General features: G+C 34.9%; 4 protein-coding genes and 1 long non-coding RNA gene across 6 annotated transcripts; 3 read left to right on the top strand and 2 right to left on the bottom strand.

Annotated features, from left to right (window-relative positions):
• Positions 1-904: 904 nt before the first annotated feature.
• LOC142617571 (3-hydroxyisobutyryl-CoA hydrolase 1-like) lies at positions 905-7,007 on the top strand. Of its 2 annotated transcripts, none has more exons than XM_075790472.1 (10): positions 905-986; positions 1,123-1,206; positions 2,521-2,605; positions 3,506-3,591; positions 4,090-4,211; positions 4,638-4,698; positions 4,866-4,964; positions 6,323-6,424; positions 6,505-6,546; positions 6,670-7,007. In XM_075790472.1, the coding sequence occupies exons 2-10, from the start codon at positions 1,147-1,149 to the stop codon at positions 6,727-6,729; spliced, it is 717 nt and encodes a 238-aa protein (XP_075646587.1). In that variant the 5' UTR covers positions 905-986; positions 1,123-1,146; the 3' UTR covers positions 6,730-7,007. The 2 variants fall into 2 exon arrangements, with proteins under 2 accessions (XP_075646587.1, XP_075646588.1); XM_075790473.1 differs by having other exon boundaries at positions 6,698-6,742.
• A 3,021-nt stretch (positions 7,008-10,028) lies between these two features.
• LOC142615262 (uncharacterized) lies at positions 10,029-11,388 on the top strand. Its single transcript, XR_012840711.1, has 3 exons — positions 10,029-10,050; positions 10,150-10,306; positions 11,267-11,388. It is a non-coding gene; the product is annotated as an uncharacterized LOC142615262 (long non-coding RNA).
• A 67-nt stretch (positions 11,389-11,455) lies between these two features.
• On the top strand, positions 11,456-13,342 carry LOC142614764 (uncharacterized). Its single transcript, XM_075787394.1, has 4 exons — positions 11,456-11,512; positions 11,723-11,875; positions 12,497-12,700; positions 12,893-13,342. The coding sequence occupies exons 2-4, from the start codon at positions 11,765-11,767 to the stop codon at positions 13,088-13,090; spliced, it is 513 nt and encodes a 170-aa protein (XP_075643509.1). The 5' UTR covers positions 11,456-11,512; positions 11,723-11,764; the 3' UTR covers positions 13,091-13,342.
• Positions 13,343-14,814: 1,472 nt separating this feature from the next.
• Positions 14,815-16,109, bottom strand: LOC142616750 (uncharacterized). The gene is made up of 4 exons (XM_075789539.1): positions 15,693-16,109; positions 15,357-15,588; positions 15,200-15,269; positions 14,815-14,989 (listed from the first exon to the last, which is right to left on the bottom strand). The coding sequence occupies exons 1-4, from the start codon at positions 16,107-16,109 to the stop codon at positions 14,815-14,817; spliced, it is 894 nt and encodes a 297-aa protein (XP_075645654.1).
• Positions 16,110-19,043: 2,934 nt separating this feature from the next.
• Positions 19,044-20,675, bottom strand: LOC142615161 (uncharacterized). Its single transcript, XM_075787864.1, has 3 exons — positions 20,469-20,675; positions 19,772-20,128; positions 19,044-19,685 (listed from the first exon to the last, which is right to left on the bottom strand). The coding sequence occupies exons 1-3, from the start codon at positions 20,673-20,675 to the stop codon at positions 19,044-19,046; spliced, it is 1,206 nt and encodes a 401-aa protein (XP_075643979.1).
• Positions 20,676-26,402: the final 5,727 nt, after the last annotated feature.

Here is a 26,402-nt window from a genome sequence, read left to right as displayed (position 1 = left end):
ATGCAAATGAAGTAACCAATTGGCTATAACATTTTATCCGGAACTTGTGTTTCATGCAAAATTCTAGATTTCTCGGCTATTGGAACTTTTCATTGCATATGAGGAGGATTCTAATGTGAAGTTGGTAATTGTCAAGGTATGTCCATTCTTAAGAGACAATCTTCATATCTTACCTTCAAATTGCATTGGAAATAAATCAGAAAGAAAGTCATATCTCTCTGACACTTTATTTTGGCTCATCATTGCAAATGTGTGTGTGGGTACATGGCAGTCGATGTTACATTTAATTTTCTTAATTCAGGTAGTGCAAATGAATCATTGTGATTGTTATTTTGTTATGCATGTTGTATGGATTTTGTTGTAAAATTAACCCTTAGTTATTTATGTTGGTTCTAAAGCAACCTTCTTAAGGTTGTTAACTTGTAAACTTCATCTAGTTTAATTGTAAATTTACTTAGTAGAGCTAGTAAAGGTTGTTCATATGGAGGAGTCTCAAGAAATTGTCTTGTGCATATATGATAGATAGGCATTTTAATTTGTTTAACTAAAGCTTAAAAGTAAAGAATTAGGAATGCTTTCTATCGTTTCAGCCTTGCAGAGAATGCAAACTGATTGCATGTCCACTATGGTCATTTTTTTAGGGAAAAGGAAGAGCATTTTGTGCTGGAGGTGATGTTGCAGCAGCAATTCGGGATATTAACGAAGGTATAGGCTCTTTTTATTGCTCGTTGGACCACCCTCAACATCTAGATTATTCATGACCTACCATCACAGATAAGATTCAACTGCTAATGTGGAGTCTTTCAGCCATCTAAAGATACTCAACTTATGCGAATTTCAAGGACGTCAGTGCTAATCCTGTAATACTCCCCTCCCCCCCCCCCCAAAAATATTTGTCTGTATTAGGTACCTGGAGATTAGGTGCAAAATTTTATTGGAAGCAGTTCACCTTAAATTACATTTTGGCAACTTATCGTAAACCCCAGGTGACCCCGTTCACTATGAATTGTAAATTTTCATTATCTTTTATTTATATTAACTCTTGACAGTGGAGGCATTCTTGGTCAAGTAAGTTTCATGTATATATTCTTTCTTACTGTTAGCATGCAAATATTGTTGAAGGTTTCAATCCTTAATGGAGTTGTCATGGGAGGTGGGGCAGGGGCATCAATACATGGTAGATTCCGGGTTGCAACAGAAAATTCGGTATTTATCTCCCTTTATCTCCAGTTTTAAGTCTAGGTGATTATGAATTACACACTTTCCTGAGATTTTATACAACAGTAATGTATTTCCATTATTTTATCCCATTCAATTGATGATGGTCAGTTTGAATGTCCAAAATAGGGAATTGAATATGGTTTATCTCATAGTTCACTACTTCCTCTCTCCCCCACCCCTTTATTTTTTTTAGAGATATATTAGCCCAAGTCTAATCCTATTTTGTGTTCAAGCCAAGCCTCTTTGTTCAAATGATCTTCTTTAATTAATACGTATAGTACGTGTTTCTCAAAAAAAAAAAAAAAAAACATATAGTACGTAGCAGGTACAATAGTTGCTAAATTTGGCTAGGAACCTTGTAGTTCAACCGCCACCGCTTGGTGTTTCCAATGGAGACATTTTGAGTCAAATAAAAATGAAAAAGATGCTTAACTTACCTTGTTACAACACCTCTTATATTTCTTTTTTGGGTCCTCAAATAATCTTAATGCTTCCTGTATCAATAAGAAAAGAGGAAGAAGAAGAAGAAGAAGAATTGTATTGTGTTAAACCCGATCAAGCAAAAAAAGCTGACACTGTCCACTATCATCACTTGTGTTTTGAACTCCTTAAAAGGTTCTTAAATTTGGTTTTAGGTCACCCCTCTTTGGTCTGTGTACACTAAATTGCAGTGTCCTAATGACTCCAGGCACTTGGGGCTAGCCATTCTATACCATATTTATGTGCAAGAAGTTGTCAGATGATGCTCAAGTTCAAATGGTCCATAAATGACTTAGCCTTTCCTTTGGAAGTGGCAATTAGAATTTCATTTTGAATGCATTGGCAATTATGGTGCCATGTGTTCCATATGGATAAATAAGCTGTATTTAATTTTCAATGGAATGACCAATTGCTGCAGCTTAATCTTTGCTATGACTTAAGTTTCTGTTTTTCTTTCCCCTTTTCTTCTTCAATGCTATATTATTCATTTGTCTTAAAGTGGTATGTAATTTTGGTTCCATATGGATACATGAGACGTATTTACATATAAAAAGAAGGATTGAACTGCTCTCCTTTTTTATTCTATTTTTTTGAGCAGTATTGTTTTAATTTAGTAGTTCTAATTTCTTGACTGTGATCATAACAGAACTAAAGCACCAAATCACATCAAAACTTTGAAACAAGTGTGCTGGGAAATATTAGTACCAAACAAGTGACCTCTTGGAAAGTCCTAGTGTTAACATTCATTAAAAAAAAAAAAAAAAATTGTAGATCTTGGTTTCTTGGTTAACATGTATTTTGATAATGGTCTTGTTGCAGGTCTTTGCAATGCCAGAAACAGCTTTGGGACTCTTCCCAGATGTGGGTGCCTCTTATTTCTTGTCAAGACTCCCTGGATTCTTTGGTAATGGCAATTACATCATTGACCCACATAGTAACGCTTTGGATACCAAATCTTTCCTTAAAAACGGGTGGAGTTCATTTTTTTTTCCGTAGTTTGTAGGACTTTGGTTGGTATATTTCTTTAGCATTCAATTTTCTTGAGTAGTTCAATTCTTATTTGTAGGTTTTAAAGTATATCACTGACTGATACTATTGCAAACTAGCAGTATTGGTGAGAGTATTATATGTGCTTGTTATCATGATATGGGACAAGTGACCGATAAAGGTGCATAATCTGCAAGTTGGAAGACTCATTGGGATTAAGTTGTCAGTTTGTAAAGCTCAAGCTATAAATTCCTAGCACAGAAATGAAGGAGAAAAAAATTGGGGACGGAAGTAGTTAAGAACAAACCAAATCTTAGAATGAACCTAGGCAATGGAGAACAAATCATAATGGGTGTTGGTTCTTTGTACCATGCAATCAATCTACTAGAAAACTTAAAGTTTTATTAATTCTTCAAAAATTATGAACAGATTACTAGGTATTTTGACTTGCAATTCTGTTGTTGTCACCAATGATTTCTACTAGTGATTTTCTATTTCTTAAATTTTCCTTGCGCTAACTTCTGGCTGTCTCTCTGCTCAAGGAAAATTTCCAATGTTTGTGCTACATCATATATATTTGTTTCTTACTATACATATATTTTCTATGTTTTGTTTTATTAGTTCATATTTTTAGATTTATTTATTACATAAAAGTTGGAATTATAACAATTTTATGTTTCTTTGTACCAAAGCTTTAAAAGTGTTCAGAAGTGGTCTTCTCTATTTTTTGCATTGTTTTGTTATTATAATGGTCTTTGTTTGTAACTCCCCTCCCATTTCCCATCTTCTACTTGTTATAATTTTAAATCTTTGGCAGGAGAATATCTTGGTCTTACGGGCACTAGGTTGGATGGTGCTGAAATGCTTGTATGTGGTCTTGCAACTCACTTTGTCCCCTCTGAGGTAGTATCTCATTCTACTTTAATTATTTGATTTTAGGCATAGTGCTCAAAATTCCAATGAAGGAAAAAGATACATCTTGTGTGGTTGATGAATAGTTGGAAGTAGTAACATGCATAAGCATGGTTTTAGTGCACATTATGAATTATTGTATATTTTTTGAAAGACTTGTTTTTTCCATTCCCAACATGGTTTAAACTGAAAGGCAAAGTAGTGGAGTAGACGGGAGGAGGATACATAGCTCATTTGATTTGAAGAAAGAGGGAAATTATGGTAAAAACAGAAATTGAAAGGAGGAAATAATTATATAGTTCAATAGTACAAATTAGACCATTAGACCAACCCTTGGGGTTAAGTCTAAAATATTTATCCTCATGCCATTAAGATGAAATGCTATGCAAGTGTAGTCATCACCATGATTTTTATCTGCCAAAATTTTTATTTTTAATTTTGTAATACATTGCCATTTGAATTCCTTATGTGTTTTTACTTATTGGCCAGAGATTGTCTTTGTTGGAAGAAGCACTGTGCAAGGTAGATTCAAGTGATCCAGCCATAATCTCTGCAGTTATTAATGAGTACTCAAAGCAACCTTATATAAAAGAGAAAAGTGCATATCACAGGTTATTTTTGCATTCATAATTATAAAGATTATACTACTTGTTCTAATTAAACGGCCTCTACAGTTTTTATTCATTAAAGTGTATTCTATGTATGCCAAGAATTTTTAATACTTACCATGTCAAGGATAATCAATCATGAAATAAACTTCTCTCAATGAACACACATATGAAAAAGCTCTGTTAGTTTATTAGCTAGCTATGTGAATCGTCTTAACATACAGTGATAAATGAACTACATCTCACAGATTGAGTGCTAGAAGGCTCTATCAGAGTTGATTTTGTATTAAAGAACTAATGTTTTCATTTTCCAAAATGCAAACATATCTTTCTGTCATCCAAGATCCTCAAATATATTTTTATATTTTTTTTAATCTTTTCTCAATAAACTCGAAATCCTTATGTTTTTTCGGGGTCACTTGGCTTCAGATTGAATGTCATTGATAGGTGCTTTTCTCGAAGAACAGTGGAAGAAATTATATCTGCCCTTGTAAGTTCAATGATACTGAATTTTATACATGATGAGAATATTAATTTGTTGTCCTCTTTGTCAGATGTCTTCGAAAAGTTTGCTAGTGCTTTGAGTAATATTCTTTTATTTTTGGTGTTTACATGTTTACCACTTACGCGACCATGATCTTGTGCTGGCAATTTTAGGAGAGAGTGGCCTTGAATAAGAAGGATGATTGGATCTCTAAAACAATCCAGTCATTGAAGAGAGCATCACCCACAAGCCTCAAAATTTCTCTGAGATCGGTAAGGGAGCAGCAAGCCTTAATGCTGCCATTTCAGTCAGCATTTAACTGCTTAAGAATGATTGACTTGTGGTTAAGATATTCATGACATCTTCTGTTGAAATTTATCTCTGTAGGACTTTCGTTATGTGCTCTAATCATGTGAGGCTATAGATATCTCTTTTTCTTTCCCTAGCAGAAGTATCATTTATTCCAGTTTCTGAAGGTTGACAAATGACAACTGAAAATAGTGTCCTTTTTCAAGGCATTTTTATTGGACACTAAAATGTTTGAAGTGCCTCTATGTCAGATGCAACATTGACTCTTGTCAGCAAGTGTTATGCTTTCAATGACCAGCCGTTATACATGTAACTACCTCTTAATAACCTAAGGAATGAACAAAATTGAATGCTCTAATAAATTAGGTGTTTTCGTTTCTCTCTAGACCAATCAATTAAAAAAAAAAAGATAAGGCTTCATTTCTGAGTAGTATGAAATTGGCTTGATGCCTAGATACACATCTGCACCTAGCACATGCTACTCTGTCCTTGTGAATTGTGACATAGGTTGGTATAGGTCCATTGGAGAACAGTTGAGTTAAACATTTTTAGCCACTGTGAAGAGGCGATTATGGTAGAATTTGAAGGAGCATCCAAAAATGTATAGAGAATTAAGTTGGATCCAAAGAAAGAGAATGTACTGCTATTATAAAATGTAGTACAAAATTTTTTATCACTATGTGCAAGAAAGCATGTCTTTTCACTCACTGCTCTCTTTCTTACTGTATATCTCTCATAATTTTCTCTAACTCTCTCTATTTTTCTCTTCTCTTTTGCTTGCTCTCACTCACGCAGTTCTTCAAAAACTGCATTGCCCTCAGTCTCCTTGTTGGGACTTCTCTTTCTCTGCTCCCCTAATCCAAATGGCCGAATGGCCTTTCCCTTTTATTTCTTTGACCTTTTCTTCTTTTCTTCCTTTCACACTCTTCACATCAATCACCATAAATTCAAGCCACTTACTTTGACTTCTCTTCAACCAAAATCTTTCTTCAGCTCCCTTGGCCGAATGGCCTTGCTTGTTTCTTTTCTTTTTCCTTCAGCGTGTTCAACACTCTTTGGTTCACTTCTCATTAAGAGAAGTCAAACTTCTGACAAGAGTGACATGCTCATTAAATGAGCTCTTGAAAAAGCATGTGGGCTGGACCATGGTGCAGTGCACCCAACAATCCCCTCTGTTGTATGGATACCACCATAATAGAAATATGATATTTAATTCCCTCAATAACTTTATAACTAAAGAAAAAACTAAGCAGCCATCCAATTTGACTAATCTTGTGCGATTGTTTTTACTTTCTAACGTTTATTCTCCTCTTGCAAACAGATTAGACAAGGACGGCTCCAAGGTGTTGGTCAATGTCTTGTTCGTGAGTATAGAATTGCTTGTCATGTCATGCAAGGAAAACTCAGCAAGGATCCCTTTGAGGTTTTAGCTTACTTAAATATTTATCTTCTCCTAATTTCTTCTTTTGACGATTATTTTAAGAATTTCCCTTTTTACTGTAGGGCTTCAGAGCCATACTATTGGATAAGGATAAGAACCCAAAGGTAGACATGCATCTTTTTCTATATCTTTGCCATTTAGATTTTTCAGTCTTAATAATTTTCATAAATATAGATTTTTGTTGGTTTATTTTTCTTATTTCATCTTTGGTTTCCTATCTCTCCTAGTGGAGCCCTCTAAATTGGAGCTTGTTAGTGACGATATGGTTGACTCATACTTCTCTATGATGGATGATGAAGACTGGGAAGATCTAAAGCTCCCTGCGAGATCTAATTTGCCTGCATATGCCATTGCAAAGCTTTAATGCATGAAGGTCAAAAATGGGGAAATTGTTGCACTTTTTAAATTATAATAAAAGGGATATCTACACATTTTGTGGAGACATATATGATCACAATGATATTCTCATTATCTTTGTGCTATTAGTCAATCCTTGTTAAAGGCTGCCAAGCTGATGTTATAATTATGGTTATATAGAACCCAAATTTCCAGCGTATGCTTCAAATTATTTTCTTTGGTGATCTTTGCAAGAATAGGAACCATCTTTGACATGATGGAAATGACTCTGACCCTTGACTCTTACTTTTTGTTTGTAAATCTTGGAAATAAGTTTAAATGCAGAATGACAGTTTGAGCAGAACATGTTCGAGGAAAGCTTAGATCGGTAATCAATTACCAAGATCGCGTTCTTTAGAATGAAAAATCTTGCCCCTTGACTGTGTTTTCAACAAACCATAAGAAATTTCCAGTCTTTCACCTCTTTATGTTCATCGACTCTTCTAAAGTTTCTGCAACATAGCTAATCAGTTCAACTTTTGAGTCATTTGATTTAGCATCAGGTAAATTTATGTAGTTTCTGGATGAGATTGATCTTCGACCAGAAATAAATGAGAAACTTCATTTATGACAATTGAGCCACAACCCGATGTCTTTCAAATACATTTTTTGTGCATAAGTTTTCTCTCTCTCTTCACTTCTTCCCACTTTCATAGATGTTTGAAAGAAAAACATAGATCCCGTCATTTTTTGGTTCAAGATTTAGCAAGTGTCTGGTTGTTTCCTCCCCTAAACTGATTTTTATAAACAATCTACTGCGCAAAGCACAACCCCCCAGATTGCTCCATTTGATTCCATGAGCATTTTTTTGATAAAATCTATAGTTCCTCCAAAAGTCCTATAAAAGATCAATCATAGTGCTCCAACTTAGGGCTTATTCCATATTGTGGCCGTTGAAATGTTGCCTACTTTCTTGAATCCCTTATCACCCCTGCATAGCTAAAAGCCAATAATAGTAAAAATAGTATAATACTCCAATGAAGCTGATATCATATGGCTGAATGCATGTCCTTATCATCAAACGGAATTGAGCCAAAGCCTTCTCACCAAGGCCATGAAGAGCAAGTACTTGGATCATATCATTCCAAGAGACATCTTTGGATATGTCATCAAATACTCCAAGAGCAATGTCTGTATCTCCACATTTAGAGTACATTTCAACTAGTGAATTCTTCAAACTTGTAGAATGCTCTAGTCTAACCATCTTGATATATTTATGGATCCAACTCCCCAAATCTAAATCATCAAGTTGAGCACAGGCTGAAAGTGCTGCCAAATTGTAGATATGGTGCATATTTCAAAACAATGTAGATATAAGTGCATGTGTGTATGTAGAAAATGTGCATCTATCCCTTCAACAAGGGATAAAATTGGATGGAAATATGGATCTATACCACTTGCAAGGGATAGAAAAAGATGTGAATGGTGAATCTCTCTCTTGCAAGAGATAGATGGAAGATCACCTACTACACTTGAAGTGTTGGAGGCTGCGTACTAGCTAGGAATTCAGGTAGTTGAAAAAGATTACACATTACGCAAGAATTTACATCAGAAAAGGGCTACTGAGTATGCAGGAATTTACATTAAAAAAGGGAATACTTGCTACATGAGAATTTACACCGGAAGGAACTTGCTATGATAGATATTATATCATGAAAAATGTCACTTGAATAGATTTACACCAAAATCACCATAGATGATAATCTACAGAAAAAAGACCAACCAAAGGAATTTACAGCCTAAAAAAGGTGCTTAAAAGCATTCACATTAGTTTTAGTAAAATGGCATAAGACCCAAATATCATCAAATCAACCTCAATAAACACCCACATCAGTCTATGTATCCATTGTGCAAAACGAGATTTTGTTATAGTGCATGTGTAAATATAATTAAGCATAGTTGCTTACGAAATTATTTTTCTTTGCTTTTCCCGATTGTGTAGGAAGAGAATGAAAGGTGTGAAGAGAGAAAAAAAAAATCAAGAAAAATTGACATTTTAATTGAGTATTTTGAAAAATAATTAACTAAGTTTGTTTGTTTTTTTTTTTTTTTAATTCTTATTCTAAAATAGAATGTTGTTTTTTTGCAAAAATAGATGTAAATCCATTTTCATTTACTCAAAAAAAGAAAAAGAAAAAAAAAGATTAGATTTAAAAAGTCTTATCGAGAGTTGCCATTTCTATTTATAGGCGATATCATGCACATTATGATATGCATCAACGTTGTGTTGTTGGCATGTGGAAACTGTACATGCACATTATGATTTATTGTATCTTTTTCAAAGGACTATTTTTTAAGGGCTTTTTTTGGGTGGTGAGGGTGGGGTTGGTGCTGAGAAGTAAATAGTGACGTACATTATACATACATATCTGTACTATACTTTTCTTTTTTGAATAGTGACTGAAATTTCGTTAAACAACAAAGAAACAGTACAGCCACCCCAAAAAAGCAAAAAGAATCAGAACACAAAGGAAAAAAACCAGCAACAATCTAGACCACAAGCAAGACCCTATAGCAACGTTCCCTCATATCTTAACAAAGCAATTATTAGGAGTGTGCAAAAAACCGAGGAACCAAAAAAATCACTTCAAACCGACCAAACCGATGCAAAAATTTCGGTTTGGTTTCGGTTTCGGTTTTTTATATAATAAAACCGACAATTTCGGTTCGGTTGTTGGTGGCAAATTTTAATGCATTGAATAGACTGAACCGAACCGATATATATATATATATATATATATATATATATATATAACACTAAGACACGTTGGAGTTTGTAGCTTAGTGGTATGATGTTGCTTTAATGACTAAGGATCCGTTTGGATAGAATTTATTTTGCTGAAACTGAATACTGAAAACTGAAAACACTGTAGCAAATAAGTGAAAAAATGTGAATGATAATTTAGGATATACAAATACTGTAGCTCAGCTGAAATTACTGTAGCATATAAATACAACATTTTTTTTCCCCTTCCTTCTTCTATCACTTCTCAGAAATCCACACACCGTAGCCTCTCGTTCTCAGAAATCCACAAGCTCAGAAATCCTCCGAGCAAAACTTCATTCTCTTCCTTCCTTCTTCTATCACTTCTCAGAACTCCACAGCGTAGCATCTCTATCTGTCTCTCTCTCTCTGCATTCGTGAGAAGCTCTCATCTATTCCGATCACTCCGCCGTCTTATCGTAATCTATGGGTCGCCGCAGCTCCGGAGGTCAGTCTTCTCTTTCCTTTTCTTCAGATCTCTGTGTTTGTTTCTTTCGAAGCTGTTTTGATTTGTTTTCAGCTTTCTATTTCTCTGTTTCATTTCTAGGGTTTCAGTCACACCCAATGGATTTTTGTTCCTTAGGCCGGATTGTTGTTCCACTCTTAAATTTTAAAAAGAACTTATGCTTCAAATACACAACCTTTTCCGCTGCCGTCCCAGTTTCGGCTCTTGCCAGCTCAAGTACACCGGCCGTGGCAACCAGGTTCAAATTTTTTTTTTCTTTTTACCAATCTCTGTTTGGTTCGCGAGAAAATATTTCAAATCCCTAGCTAAAACATTTTTTGAATGTTGTGTTGCCTTGGAACCTTAGGAAAAGAAGAGAAAACAAAAAAAGTTTCAGTTGTTGTGTTGCTTTGGAACTTTAAGAGTGGAGATTGTAATTGTGATTTTTATGTGTTTGTGAATTACTCTATGTTTGGTTCCCGAGAAAATGTACAATGCTGAGTAAAATTCAACCAAATAAGAAGGATTGAAAAGAACAAAACCAAAATAATAATAATAATTCAAATGTTGTGTTGCTTTGGACTTTGATGGTGAATTTTGAGATTCATTAGCTATCTGTTTGGTTTCCAAGAAAAAATACCGGACAGGAAAAGTTAGGAACTTTAAAAATAATAAGGTTTCATGCAATCAGGTTCCTGAAAAATCTTTCATTGCTCTCTGTTTTGATTCCCGAGAAAATGTGGAACTCCTAGCATGGGGGGAGAAAAAAAATTCAAATGTTGTGTTGCTTTAGAATTTTTATTTGAAGCATAAGTTCTTTTTAAAATTTAAGAGTAGTGGAGATGGTGGTCAAAATGGAGATTTAATTGTTATGCCATTTTAGGTTTCCGGACATTATGTTGTATTGTTGTATATTAGGACCATCAAAATTGAAATCAAGGAATGTGAGAATACAAATTCGGTTATGTTCTTATTTTTCTATGTTATTGTTCTCTCTGCAATGTTTTGCTTCTCTTTGCTGGAATGATATATTTTGCTAGTATTAATAATCTTATCATGATTGATTTAACTTGTCCAGTAGTCTTGTTTCTAGAGATTGTTCTTGTATACTATGCTGCAAAATTGCTGGATGCTCTTCTACTCCTAATAGTTTAAGATAAGCACCAATGATTATCTATAATTTTATTTGAATAATGACTTGAATTTGTTTTTATTGCAGTTTGTTTAGTATGGATGGGGACTTTGCACCATTGGAGGTTGTGAAGACTTTGACCGGAAAAACCATAACCTTGGAGGTTCAAAGCTCAAACACTATTGACAATGTGAAGGCTAAGATACAAGACAAGGAAGGTTTCGCACCAGACCAACAATGGCTTATCTTTGCAGGAAAGCAACTTGAAGATGGAAGGAGTCTTGCCATTGTTTCTTTGTCCCTCCAACCAGACTAGCCTTTCAACCATCTCCAGTAAGTACCCATCTGCTTAAGAGTGTAGTGAAACTTTCTCTTATGTATATTTTAGTGCTATTTAACCCAATGTCATATTTCAAATTGTGGGTCATCCTCGGAGAATTATAAGGGTTTGTGAGAAAACATAGACCAGTATAATGCTTATGTGGTTGAAATTAGTTTTCCACACATGCTTGCTTGCTCATGTCCTTTTAATTTCTTTTGCAGCTTCCTAATACTCAAAAGCAAAATAGGCATAACAGGGGCAGAATGAACGGGCATATGCTTCCACAGGGTGGTGTTCACTCTCTTTCATATAAGCCCCTCTTGCAACAGAACACTCACTCAGTGACTTCTTCAAAAGATTCAACCAATCAGCAGGTTTTTTCTGTGTCTTCACATTATTATCTTTCTGCACTACTAATTCATACGCTAAAGATGTTTTCTTACCCTATATTCTATTTGATGCCTGTGCATTCTACCATGCAATCTGTGGCTCCCAGATCTTACTTTAGGTTTTATTGTCTAATTCCCATGGGGAGCACGCAAATCCCAAAAGCACATAGTTTCTCTCCAATATTACATAGAATTTGATTTCTTGGAGTGGAGCGGCACACTTTTTCTAGATGTGATTGTGATGGTCTCTTCATGCATTATTGAAGTCAGAACTTTAGATTGATTGAGAGATAGGAGGCTTTGTTAGGCAGTATGAGGATCTACACTACTATAGAGGTTTTTTATTTTATTTTATTATTATTAAATCCTTAAAGATCCAATATAACATTTATGGTGATCCAAGAAAAGGAGCTGAAATTAGGGAATATTTGTTCCCTAGTTTCTAACTATTTTTTACCTATTCATCTTGGAGCCTTCTATTTGCCCTTTTTTTTGGAATTTTCAGCCTGTGAAAGGTCCACGCCTAATATTCTTTCTAGATTAATATTTTCCTCTCTGTGATATATGTACCATGTGTGCTCTAATCATTGTAAGCATGCAATGCAGCGGACTGGGCAGGCTAAGTATGTGCCAAATGGTCATCAACGTGAGATGAGCAAAGGATCTGGTGTCTCATCTACTGCCTCTAATTCTGGTGGAGTTGCACAACAGGGAGCAGAGATGCTGAGTAGCATGCTCGCTGCTGCTTCCCCTGAGCAGCGGAAGCAGATACTTGGAGAGCGTCTCTACCCTCTTGTCCAGAAATACAAGGTACTACAAATAAATTAATTATGCATTTTAAGCACATCTGAAGAAAGTTTCTTTCTTGAAACAAAGTGAACAGGCCCCTAGGAATTCATTTTCTAATTATTTTAATCATTAATATCATTGTTTTCAAAATTATTTTGACGTTTTCAGATGAACCACAAATCCAAAGTTACATAAATTTCTTTTTATGTGCAGCCTGATCTTGCTTCTAAGATTACGGGGATGCTTTTGGAGATGGATAATTCAGAATTGCTGCTTTTGTTGGAGTCACCCGAATCTCTGGCAGTGAAAGTGGAAGAAGATGTGCAGGTTCTCAAGTACTCCAAGGCCAAAGTATCTGGTCAAGATGCCCTTCATCCCAGTTACTTATCTGCTGAGGTTGCAGTCAACTAATAAAGGCAATTGCGTTTAAGATGGTACTTTTTCTGAAAGTTATAGGAAATGGTGCAGAGCTTGGCTTAAGCTCCGAGAGAACAAAATTTTTGATACTTGACATCAGTGAAACTTCCATATCTCTGGGCCTCTGGCCCTCCAAAAGACCTTTTAGTTTCTCTTCACAGAACTCTCTCTTTTTCTGTTTCGAAGAACATTCATGTTTCCTTGTTTTCTTTTTCCTTTTTGTTGGATAAAAGGTTAGAAACATTCATGTTTCCTTGCAATATGACGAACTTTCATATTGTGGTAGTTGAATAGTTATCACTGGCAATAAGAAAGAGGCTTTTGGAACCAAATGTTTTTATGCTTTGCTATAGTATATACTCTCCTATACTGCGGTTGTCTATCTGTTATCAGTTTACTTGCCATTGTTTCATGGCTCCTAATATGTTCTAAACTTGCTTTAATAGTATTGTATTGTGATGGTCGTGGTATCTTAAACTCGTTGAATGGCCTTATATTGGCCATTTTATTAAGTAATTTGAATAAAGTTTATTCATTCGTGTATCATTTTATTGTTCTTTATTATTTAGAGCCCGTTTGGATAGGCTGTGCTAAAACTCTTAACGCGCTTTTTTATCAAAAACGCAAATATGCGTGTGTCTGGTACTGTGATTTTAGTAGAAATTGCGTTCTTTCAAATGCCATATATCACGTTTTGAAACTGAAGTACCAATGAACTTTTTGAAAAACGCCACTTAACACGCAGATTCGTAATACTTTTTAAGGTTTGAATACCTAAAACACCCTCAAGCATTTGCTAAATGTTTGCTAAATGACAAAATCATCAGCCAACAAATAAACTCACCTCCCTAACTTTCCAGCGACAGCACTGTTCAAGGCCTCAGGCAGAATTTGCAGTAGCGGTGGAGAATGTTGTCACAACAAGAACGAGCTCAGCTGTATCACTATCGTAAATGGAAATAAGAAGGCACTACTTGTAGGAACAACTTGCATGTCCATGGACCACTTGCTCTCCGTCCATGTTTGCAAGAAGTTTGCATGCCCATGTGAATGAAATCTCTGTTTCTCTCTCTCTCTCTCTCTCTCTTATCTCTGCTATCTCTTTTTCACTTTGTTTATTTGAGGTTGACATTAGCATTGGCAAGGGAAAGTAATTGGGGGTTATTTTAATTTAGCTTTTGCTTTTAATAATATTTTACCTTTTTTTTTTTAAAGAAAGGTTAGTGGGGATTAGTGAATATTGTAATTATTATTATTATTATTATTATTATTATTATTTTCATGAGCTACTTAAAAAATGATAGAATAACATCAACATCAAAATTAAGTCTTTTAGTCCTTTTTGGTAATTTGCACCAAAACGCAATTTTAAACTAATACTATACACAAGTTTTACCAAACGTTTTATTGTAATTTTCAGAATTGTGTTTTCCAAACGCACATTTTAAAAACGCTATTTTTAAAAACTCACATTTTCAAACAGCTTACCCAAACAAACCCTTAGTTTTTGTTGGTTTAGACTTTAGAATTTCATCTTTGTTTGTCATGTGTGATTAGCTCAGTTCTGCCTACCAACAATACAAAAAAAAAAAAGGTATTACATAAAAGAAGTTTGGGCGGCTTCACTTATGGTCCGCACAAAAAAAATTTCATAATGTTAATGGTATTTTCAACCACACCAAAAATACTAATTGTCACAAAAATAATAGTCACCATAATCAGTTATGGTCTGCACATATCGATGCTGTGATACTGTCACGAACCTCTTTCATCTCAAGTTCATCCAAGATTGAGATCATATGTGCCACGGGATCGTAATGGCCACTCTCACTAGGTCTAGATGTGCCTCCTGTAGATCTGAAACGTTCGACGTCATTGTTTATCTCATGTGCTCTAATGAAATTGTGAAGAACCATTGTAGCAACAATGATGTACGATTGAGTGCGTATATGAAATTGTGGCATACTTCTCAAAATTTTCCACTTATTCTTCCAAACTCCAAAAGTTCATTCTATGACCGAACGGAGTGATGAATGGAGATAATTAAATCTCTCCTCTGGACGATGCAGCACCTCATGAGGCTAAAATTCGGGGATGTGGTACCTCTCCCCCTTATATGGTGCAAGGAACCCTTTCTTCATAGGGTTCCCTGAGTCAACTAGATGATACATTCCTGCAAATGAACACGTTTAATACATTAGCATTTTCACTACATTAATACATCCTTTAATACATGTAATTAAGTTACATATTTACAAACCAGCTGGAGCTTTTGGGAAGTTGTAACTCTCATTGTTGAGGCAGCTAAAAAAAATCCTCGTGTCATGCGCTGACCCTTCCCATCCAACACATGCGAATGTGAACTTCATGTCAAAGTCACATGCGCACATGCAATTTGTTGTGGTGATCCCCTTCTTGCCATAGTACGAGTGTTGCTCATCAACTGGTACGACCACGGGGACGTGGACCCCATCAATCGCACCAATGCAACCCTAACCATGGCCACAAAAATTAATCCATGTGAAATGAAATACGTGGTATGAACATAAAGATAATTTTAATAAAATAAAGTCAAGATACAAAATTCACAAAGTACCTTGAAATGTGGCCAATATCGACTTGAATGCTGAATATGTTCTGGCACGTCTCGAAATGTACGATCAGCAGGCTTGATAATGTCCACTGCCATAACAGTGGCTAACAATGTAACTACCTTAACCACATGTCGATGCACTGTCTCACCTGAGTGTTGAAATCTATCCTGCACTAATCTGTTACCCTTAGCATGACCAAGTACCACCAATGTCATTGTTAGAGACTCTTCCAAGCAAACTCTTCTGGTACCGTTATATCCATACTGGCGCAATGTATTACACAATTGTCGAAACACATGGCTTGACATTCTAAAATGTCTTCGACATTTCTTAGGATTTCCGGTTAATGTATACAATACCCATTCATACCCTGTTTGTATATTCGTATGCAATGGTACTTTGGTCATATAGGTCTCCATGTAAACTGCACATGCGCACCCGGCTAGATATGTTGCGAGTACAATGTCGTCGCTTATGTCGAAGTCATTGTCCCTGCATATTTTACCATCTTTAATTGCATGTACAAAATACTAATGTGATACTATAATATGTTGGGTAATTCACAGTAGGTTTCACGTTATTGAACCTTTATTACTACTAGGGTCAAACTATGGTGGTACCAATAAATCATATGCTTTCACGATTTCATCCAAGATTTCTACAAGTTGTATATTCACATCTAGAGGGGAAACTATAGAAATTCACTCGTGTTGGGAATCAGATGAGTCGTTTAGCAAATCCATCCTTTTGTATACCTTGAGACTGCTTTCTAGGTATTGAACAATGATCTAAAAGATATCGGTCTTAAAATTCAGAGCCTTGAGATACGAACTATATCTAATGCTACAAAAACAAGAAAAATAATAATCATAAAATAATATAAGCACTGGTTATATAAGCACTGGTTTTACTAATATATTTTAATCACATGCATCAACCATGCATCCACAGTCTTGATTTTACTAAGTTATTTTTATTAAAAACTTGTTAAGATAATAGAGAAAACTAATCTTTTTTTTTTTTGTTTTTGTTTTTTTTTTGCTCTATTGTTTGATTACTGAGAAAATTTACAAAATCAAGGTAATTGATAACTAAGAAAATCTATGAAAACAAGGTCAGGATCTTGAAAGTGATTCTTTTTGGTAGAGAATTGCATTGCATTGCATTGCGCTGGGTTAATTTCTTTTCAAAGAAAATTTTTCGCTCAACATGTCATCTGAGGACTGGAGTCCAGTCAATACTTGAAAGATTTTACACTCAAGTTTTGTATAAAATTAAAACTATGATAGAGATTCAAGAAGAATACACCTATAAAGGATACTGATACAGATAAAAACTACTTATTTAAGTCACAATTTATAGTACCCAACATTTATGATAAAATTTATGCTAAGATATACCCATTATTTTTATTTCAAACAATTACATATATATATATATATATATGTATATTTTACTTTAGGTGTGTATCTAATCTATAAAAATGCGGACAGTTGTCGTAAAAAAACACTGCGGCTCTATTTGTTTCATTGTAAAATATATTTTAAAAACATTTTTTAAGTAATTGTTTCATTATAAAAAAATTTGTCAAACCTGTTAAAAAAAAATTTATTGACCGAAAAAAATTTGTGTTTAAAAGTTGTAAAAATATTTTACCAAAAATTTGTTAGTATAACATTTTCAGAAACTCAATACCCCTTTCTTTTTTCTAGTGGCATTGGGCTTCAATGTGGGATTTGTGGAATTATAAAAATTTATTATATAAATTTCAGAAAATATTATTATATATGCAAGATATCTGGAGTTGTAAAATTGTCTTTAACAAATAATTTATTTGTGGAGTTATACAAATTCTTATATCTTAAAAAAGAAAATTTTAAATTAATTAGTTTGCATCTCTTAATATTGATATATATTAGTTCAAATCTCTCCACCTCATTATTCAGGTATAAAAAGAAAATAATATTTTTTAACTATAAAAATATACTAGTTTTATATTTACTGTTTCAGGATACTCTTTGAAACTGAGAAGGAGTGAAGGACGAAAAGAAAAGAGTTAAACTAAAGACAAAAATAGATATTCATGACCAACATAATCACCAAAATAATGCAAACCATAGGCAAATGCTCCAAACTCCAAAACTTTGTCTTTAAAAAATTGCTACAAAAAGAATCTCACGTGACGAAAACTAATTATTCATGACCAACATATATACAGCACAGAACATTTAAGATTGTAGCAAAAAAATTCCAGTCTAATATATGTACTTTATAAACACAATCTAAACTTTTTATTTTGTTCACCACCAGTACTAGCAATCCACAACCTACAAGATCATCTAAGAGAGCTTATACCCAACCTATATCACTATAAGCAAATTTCCATGAAATGATTTCAATTCTTTTAACTATGCAAAATTATTTTTTTAGCACTATAGAAACAGAGCAATAGTGACTTCATTTTGAAATCTACATAGCATGCTCATCAAAGCAACCCAAGGAAAATCTAAATTACTGAAGACCAGGCCAGATCAACACATGTAGAGGGCTGAAACATGTATACCACAGGGAGACTGTGCAGCCCCATTTCATTGGATGAAATAGAAAGATGAAAATTTTACTTGAAACTTGAAAATTTTATGAAATTCAGAGGATGTTATTACGTGAGAAAATGACTCAAACTTTTGTAGAATTCTTTAATGGTCATGATATTCAAACACAAATGAAACAATAGACAAGTTGTTGTATACAAGACATTAATTCCCTCGTGCAAAGACAGGCTGTGTACTTCATTGGACTATGAATTTAAAGGATTTTCATGAAAGCATTTGAATGTACTATACATTTTGTGGGAAAAAAAGAAGAAGAAAGAACAGAAAAATAAATTTAGATTCGACAGTATTGATGTATCATAATAATAAAATTCAAGTAGAGTAGTTACTTCATGATTGGAAAACAGTATTGATGTATCAGCTCAAGTATAAAGGATGCCATGCAAGTATAAAACTACATACCTTCCATGTGGTCACTAGTCATGCAGCTGTGGGAAGGATCAAGCTTTGAGGACTTAACTATGCCCAAAAAAAAATGTCTAAGAGGTTATTAATATTAGGACATATGAAAAATAAAAAATAAAAAATTAAAGGAACAGGTAAGCATAAGAAAACGGAACAGGTAAGCATACGTAGATATTCATGACAATTAATTGGTAACCATTGTCTTGCATACACACCCTTGGTAAGCATTTTAGTTTCTACCAATAAAAACAAAAGAAAATTCACATAGTGCAACAAGTACAACATTGAAAATCCGATTACAACACCAATCCTATCGAGACAATCCCCTTTCCTTCACTAAAAATGAAATTCAGGGTGCCTTTGGTACTCATTTTCTAGCCACTTCAGCTGGATGTCCTTGTCATCGCAAAGTGCTGTGAACATGTGCCTACCCTTCTCTTTTTCCATAAAGTAGACGGTGCTGAATAGATGAAGGTAATGACCCGAGTGCACCCTGGGAAGACTCAACATCATGTCTAGAATTGTTTTAACCTGAGTAGTTGCTGTGGAAGCAAATGGTGTACAGGTACCTACACTCCTACTTTCAAGAAAAACCTCTGAGATGCTCTTCAAAGAGTCAGACATCTCTTGCGCAACTGAACGTTTTTTTTTTTTTTTTGATTTCTTACAAATTGGCTTGAAAAGGTGGATATTGGCTGCCAAGCCTTTCCCCTTAGTCATTGTTGGTCCTGCCCTCGACAATGATGGACCTTTAACCTCCATTGCGTCAACATTCAGAAAAGGTTCACATTGGGGATCAACAAATTGTGTGCTATCAGCAGAGTCCCCAGAACCTTCGGTGGTTTCCTTTGGCATTTGACCACTTGTGCAGAATGCATTTTTTCCCGTTGCAACTGTGCCTCCAAACATGATGTTTAGCGCCTCACGATTCGGCAAACGTTTATTTTTGAAGGTTTTTGCACTGGGACATGCATACATGTGGAGAACCAGTAGTTAGAACACAATAATATATAGTTGTAGATAGTAAAGTTTGTCACAATCATGTAAAGTGAACTAACCGTAATCTTTCGGGTCCACCACTCATCAGTGGCCTGAAGCAGCCCAGTGCTAGCATCATAACCCAACCCACTCTCATTGTCAAAACACTCGTTATACTGCCTCCACCCTTTTTTCAAATGATCCCATTTGTTTTTAATCTGCAGGAAAGTCACCACTTTTCCAAAATGGTTATCCAACTGTTGAATCACTGCATCAACCCCAATTTTGGTTAGAAATCCTCCACTCCTCTGGCCTTCTAGGACTTGAACAGCACAGAACTCACAAAAGGCTTGTAGTTCCTTAATGTCTTTCCAGTCAGCTCTCGGATCATTACTAGCACCGTCCTTCGATTTCTCCCTAACCATTTTTGCTACAACTTCCTTCTATACTCATTGAGGCATTTCAACAAACAGTTCATGTGCATGTCATATAATCAGTTAGGCATGCCCACATGAAAAATGCAAACTGAACTCACATATACATTTATATACAACAGAGGTAGAAAGATAATTTACATGCGGTATTGCACGAAGGATCAAGAAACCCACATTATAGTGTCATGGAAAACACAAAACAGCCACACACAAACGTTGAACAAAAACACCACACACAACCGTTGAACACAAAAAAAGAAAAACAAAACCACAGATTGATGAAGCCTCATGGATCACATTATAACCACACCAACAGATGAGAGAGCATGAGAAATTAGAGGCAACTTACCCGTGAATGCAGAGACCCACAATGGCAGCAACGATGTCCCAAGCGGAGAGAAGGTTTGCTCGTGCGAAGGAAGAGCAGAGGGGGTCTTTTCAGAGAGTTTCGCATAATGGGCTTTCTTCTACCATGTGTGCTCTGTTTTGATAGTTTTGTGGTTGGTGAGTTCATTGAAGATGATTCAGACGGAGCATTGAAGAGGTTTGAACACATTCTGCCACGGTAGTTGGGAGAAAAGAAGAAAGCTGAAGAAGAGAAAAAATATCCGTTGAACAGAGGAGGAGCGCACTGTTTTGATGAGATGGAGCTGGGCTTGTGTGATCAGATGGCTTCAGGTGTGCGCACCGTTGTCATCACAGATGGCTTTCAGTGAAGCTACACGGACACCCCATCACCCATGCGTTGGAGCTTTTAGTGAAACGGTGCGTCTCAGCTCTTTGTTTTTAGAAGGTGTCCATGAACAGTACTCCCCACGCGTTTTAAATTTTAATGAAATGCTTTCAACTCTTTTCTTTTCATCCTGCGTTTCCCTCAGCGCGTTTTTGTGTCACTGTACACGTGGGTCCCTGCATATCACAAACGCAAACGCACAGACGCAGGAATAAGTTGAATCCAAACGCCCTCTAAGTGTTCTACGGTCCGAGCCTTCGCCCCAACGTTTTTGGGTTTTTTAATTTTCTTAAACCATTAAAAGTTAAAACCCTAGCCTTTTATATTTATAAGCTCTGACCCTCCTACCATTTTCTTTCCAGCCGCCCCTCCACCATTTTTTTTTCTCTCCCACCATTTTTTCTCACCAAGTTTTTTCTAGTCGTCAACCTCACCTCCGGCTCCTCCCCCACCGATCACCCCAACCCCCTCCAATGCGCAGACCAATACTCCCTCTCACAAATGACAACACATCCACTCTCCAGTCCCTCACTTTCACGATCTCTGCCTCTATCACCGCCTCCCTACGCCGGCCTCATCAGAGTCCCTCTTGTTTGGATGGTTAGAAAATTTATCCAAAAAAACACATACACTATCATGTTGCTTCAGTGCTTCTTCTCCGTTCTCCTTTTTTTTTTTTTTTCTTTTTTTTGTGTTTGCTACTTGCTTGGTGCTTCATGTTTGGGTGATGAGAAAACGTGGGAAAGCAAAGGAAATATATATTTTCTTATTTTGGTATGTTATCTGATTATATACATGATTTTGATTTTGATTTTTTGTTTGCTTGGTGTTTAGGTGCTGAGAAAATGTGGAAAAGTAAAGAGAAATAGTTTTTTTTTTTTTTTTTTTTTTGTTTGTCTCTGATCTGTTTAATTCTAAGAAATTGGAAATAACCGAAAACCGACCAAACTGAACCAATTGAAATCTAGTCAGTTTGGTGTCGGTGTTCCTCCCTTTCGGTTTGGTGTCGGTGCCAAATTTGGTAAAACCGAAATTTCGGTTTGGTGGAAAAATCGCACTTCAAACCGACCGAACCGAACCGATTACACCCCTAGAAATTATGTCTGGCTCTCTTCCTAACTAGCACATGGTATCCCTCCCTCTTTTTGCTTGCTGGGCTAATTCATGGGCTATTTTGTTGCCTGTTCTTCCAATGTGCTTGACTTTCACATCAGCAAAACTTCTCATTTTTTGCACAATTCCAGCTACAATATGGCCAACTGCACCTCTAACATCTTCTTGTTCACTTGCTTGGATTGTTTGAAGAGATTCTCCAACCATAAGAACTCGCTCTAGCCCAAGCTCTTTTGCCAGCACTAAGCCTTGTTCCATTGCAATAGCTTCAATTTCTTCTACTCCACACATTCCTGAGAGGGGCTTGCACATGGCAGCTGTGACCTTCAAGTCCTTATCCCGTATAATGATGCCGATACTTGAGTGGCCATTGTCAGTGGGAATAGCTCCATCCACATTGATAAGAAATTAATCATCTGGAGGCAGGGGCGGCGCCACCTTAAGGCCAGGGTGCGGTTCAAAACTATTTTCTTTTGGCTTTTGGGACTTTGCTTGAATACAGTTTGCCTCCCTATAGTCTTTCACCATTCACATAGCATCCCCTAAATGACATTTTCTGAGGATCTGTTTGCATCATGCACCATTTGGTTCCTATTATACCAAATCATCCATGCCACTTCAAAGAGTTTTTCTAGGTCCCTTTGAGTCCCTTGTCTAAAGCTATATCCGAAAAGTCTCGCCTACCTCCCAAAATACTGATGGGGCAGTCAAGCCAATTTTTCGAGACTTTTTTTTGGCTATATCACATTTTAGAATTGCATGCTCCACAAATTTTGGCTCCTTACTACAAAGAGGACAGAGAGGATCAACTGGGACTCCTCTTTTGCTCAAGTTAAGCATAGTGGGGATTGCATTCATACGGAGTCTCCAGGCAAATATTCTCACCTTTGCTAGGATGTTCAAGTGCCACATTTCCTTCCATAAGGGAGCTCGCACATCCTTTCTATGACAAGAGTACATGTCCTTTCTAATTAAAGGTGAGAGGGTGTCTAAGCATTTACCAAAATCATCAAAAATCAAATTTCCCAATGAGTTCTAACTTAAATGGCACCTCCATTTTTGGTAAGAACGACATGGATTGCGTAACAATGGGTAACATGAATTTATAACTTACAATGAACTCTGATTCCATTGCTTTGCTTCTTTTTCTCTCTCTATGTCTGGGGTTAATCTGATTGCCCAGACCCAGAGCGCTTTACTTTGCTGTGTTGGATAGAGTTGGAGATTCTGGTAGGAGAATTTTGAAAAGAAAATGTAAGAGGGTAAAACTGGAAAAGAAGAAAAATAATAGTGGACAAAATTGGAAAGGAAAAAAGTAGAAGAAAATCATACTCGGTGGGACTCGAGCCCACAAATCACAACCGCCTTATAAGAAGTTACAAGCCTTATCCGTTAGGCCATAGGTACCACTACCATGGTCCATGTATAAGATCATATTGTCAAAAAATATATATATTTAGTGAAGATGTAGATTAATATCAAAATCTAGATTGTTGTTATTTTCAACTTACAGTTGATTTGATCTTTTTATATTAAACTTGTTATTTTCAACTTGCAGTCATATTTGGCATTTTTGCCTAATTTTAGTCAAGTCTATAATGACTTGACTATAGAGACCAAGTTGACTATAAATTGAAAATAACAAAATCAAATTGACTACTACTAAAATTTCATAAAATGATTTTCAATTTTGATATTTGTCTAATTTAAATTGGGGAATTATATTTGAGATCTTAATGCTACAAAATATGTCTTGTTAGAATAGTGTCAAAGCTAATTTGGATATTGTATGTCTTATTCAATTTACAGCATTTGGGTGAAATCTTTTACTTAGTTTAACTATAGTCAACCTGGGTTAAAGATTGGTCAACAAAAGCATTTTGGTCATTTTTACCTCAAACATAAATATTGGGGTAATCTAATATCTAATTGGGATAAATTCCAAAATTTTTAGCATTCCCTAAATAATGGGGTTAATCTTTATTACAACAATTCTGTAAAACAGATAAAACATGTCCTACGAAATGAAGTTTAGAATCTAAGGGGTGACATTAATTTAGTTAGTATTATTCATCAATTTCTGTTTTTACAACAAATTAGTCTTAATTTAATTAGTACCCCTTGCCTTTCCAGATTACATTTTCAATCCTCAAAACTTTCAAAAATCACATTTTGGCCATAATATGTTCTGTTGAATCAAAACCATTGCCAAATACACAGTGTGTGCAATTTCTGTTTATTTATGTCATATAGAATTCAATCTTCGTTGCATGCTTGTCGCCGCTACAACACAAGTACACACTAGCGAAAAAGAATATAATTCTCTTTGTAGCTTCCTCTTTTTTTCCTTCTTACTTAATATAATTATAGATAACATTTTATACTATAATTTTTTATTTAAAATTTATTATTCTTACCATTCAAGATTTAAAATTATATTATTTGAGGTACTCAAATAAAATTATTTTTGTTTATGAATTTATAAAAATTAGATTTATCAACATTGCATAGTTAAAAAACCAATAGGCACATTGTTGTAGCTAGTAGGAGTATTTTTTTTTTTTTAAGAGATAATTACAATATGTTACTAATCCCGCAACTTGAACTATTTTCCCTTAGTCTCCAAGCACTTTGAACAATGACCCAAATGGTATTTTTGCCTACTTTCTAATTGTGTGTGTGCGTATACACTTTGACTAGCTTCCCAGCACTTATGCAAGATACATTTATACCCGTTTAGGAATGGAGAGAGACAAGAGGATGAGACCTATGCTCTATGGTCTTGCCAAGATGACATTTTAAAGTACAATTAAATTTAAACACAATTTCACTCATTCATGTGGGTTTAATCCAATAAGCGGAAACCTAGGTTGCAGTCTCTTTTAGAGTTAAGCTTAAAAGATTATGCAAAACAAGGTGAACACACACACAAATGATTAGTACTTTTCAAGAAGTTGACGTGGAATCACAAAAACAAGATGATCTTCTAGAAAGGTGTTTTACATACATTTTTCCAATGCAAACTCTTTTTAATAAATGATGTATCCCAAGAAAAAAAAAAATGTTATGGACTGCTCGAGTTGGGTTTCTTATGGACTAGTTGAGTAAATAACAACATGAAAAACTCAAAAATTGTTAAAGGTATTTTTTTATGTAAAAAAAATAGTTGACATGTTAGGAATGTACTTAAGACATATAATAATGCTATCTTATCCAATAATCACTGTATAGTATGATTTTATTTTCTTGAAGTGTTATCAGGAAACATACTGAAATATATAGGAAAGATAATTCATAATATAATTATTATTATTGTTATAATAATAATAATAACAACGTTTATGGACTATTTTATAAACATTATATAGTTGGAACTTTTTTTTTTTTTTGAGGAACTATATAGTTGGAACTTGGATTACACAATTTTCACGTGTAACATGTTTGAAATTGTAGGCCACTTACTGCTACCATGTTTATCGACTATTCTACTGCATAATTCACGTGGTTGAAAAAGATCACTCAATACCTGAGAAGTTACATTAATTAGATATAGTAAGTTACCCATATGATACACTGATAATATTGTAATGTTTTATATAAGATTGTTTTGGAGAATGTTGTATTCGTATTAAAGCATAATAGCAATAGAACTTTATTAGTGATGAATTCATCATAAAAAACAACAATTATAATTTGTACACACATAGTCATTATAATTATTCAGTTGAAGTAATGAGAATTAAAATAAAATAAAAAACGACTTTGGAGGGATATTATAGAATAAAAGTTGATATAGCATGTGTCTTTCTCTTTCTCCTTAATTCTAAAACAAAATACACATCCTAAACACTCACAGTTAATCACATCATTTATAAAATCCACAAATCAACAATGTCCAATCTTAACATCAAAATCGTAATTGCCGTTGTCACTCAATATAAAATGCAAGCATCCCTTCTTTGGTTGTAGCCAACTCATACGGGGTTAGGATTAGATGAAACAACAATGTTAGAGCTAGGTAAGTGTCGTCGAAAGATTGAAGGTAAATGACATCGTTTTTGGTTGGTGTGTATTTGACATAGGATGGCATGAAGAGATATGGGTAGGTATATATAAAGAGCTAGAAGTACAAGAGGTGAAAATTGTTAATTAAAATGCAAATAGTTTTGTGTGTATATGTGAAGGATGAAAAGTCTTGAAATATTGAACTAAAGGATACAAAAAATATTTATTTTTTAAATAGAAAATTCTTGAAACATTGAACCAAATGGAACAAAAAAAATCAAAATTCAATTTGTTCTTATCTCTAATGTGGCACTTGAGAATATTTCAATTCTCTTTGCATAGAATACGCCACTTGGTAGAACCTCGTGTTATCTCACATGAGATCTCTACTTTTATATATACTAGCTTGTAATCCGTGCAAATACAAAAGAC

Source organism: Castanea sativa, chromosome 11, assembly GCF_040712315.1.
Source record: "Castanea sativa cultivar Marrone di Chiusa Pesio chromosome 11, ASM4071231v1".
Classification (NCBI taxonomy): Eukaryota; Viridiplantae; Streptophyta; class Magnoliopsida; order Fagales; family Fagaceae; genus Castanea; species Castanea sativa.
The sequence above is the reverse complement of the archived record's forward strand: the minus strand, read 5'-3'. Positions and strand labels throughout refer to the sequence as shown.

Bases quoted from the DNA above. Each gene is read 5' to 3' on its own strand.
- LOC142617571 (XM_075790472.1), top strand. From the start codon at position 1,147: ATGGGAGGTGGGGCAGGGGCATCAATACATGGTAGATTCCGGGTTGCA. The intron at 4,212-4,637 runs GTTATTTTTGCA...ACTTGGCTTCAG, and splicing joins GAGAAAAGTGCATATCACAG to ATTGAATGTCATTGATAGGT. The intron at 4,699-4,865 runs GTAAGTTCAATG...TGGCAATTTTAG, and splicing joins AAGAAATTATATCTGCCCTT to GAGAGAGTGGCCTTGAATAA.
- LOC142614764 (XM_075787394.1), top strand. From the start codon at position 11,765: ATGAACGGGCATATGCTTCCACAGGGTGGTGTTCACTCTCTTTCATAT. The intron at 11,876-12,496 runs GTTTTTTCTGTG...CATGCAATGCAG, and splicing joins AAGATTCAACCAATCAGCAG to CGGACTGGGCAGGCTAAGTA. The intron at 12,701-12,892 runs GTACTACAAATA...TTTTATGTGCAG, and splicing joins CTCTTGTCCAGAAATACAAG to CCTGATCTTGCTTCTAAGAT.
- LOC142616750 (XM_075789539.1), bottom strand. From the start codon at position 16,109: ATGGAGACCTATATGACCAAAGTACCATTGCATACGAATATACAAACA. The intron at 15,589-15,692 runs GTACTTTGTGAA...GGCCATGGTTAG, and splicing joins GATATTGGCCACATTTCAAG to GGTTGCATTGGTGCGATTGA. The intron at 15,270-15,356 runs GTTTGTAAATAT...GTTCATTTGCAG, and splicing joins CTTCCCAAAAGCTCCAGCTG to GAATGTATCATCTAGTTGAC.
- LOC142615161 (XM_075787864.1), bottom strand. From the start codon at position 20,675: ATGTGTTCAAACCTCTTCAATGCTCCGTCTGAATCATCTTCAATGAAC. The intron at 20,129-20,468 runs GTAAGTTGCCTC...CAATGAGTATAG, and splicing joins GTGGGTCTCTGCATTCACGG to AAGGAAGTTGTAGCAAAAAT. The intron at 19,686-19,771 runs ATTACGGTTAGT...CTGGTTCTCCAC, and splicing joins ATGAGTGGTGGACCCGAAAG to ATGTATGCATGTCCCAGTGC.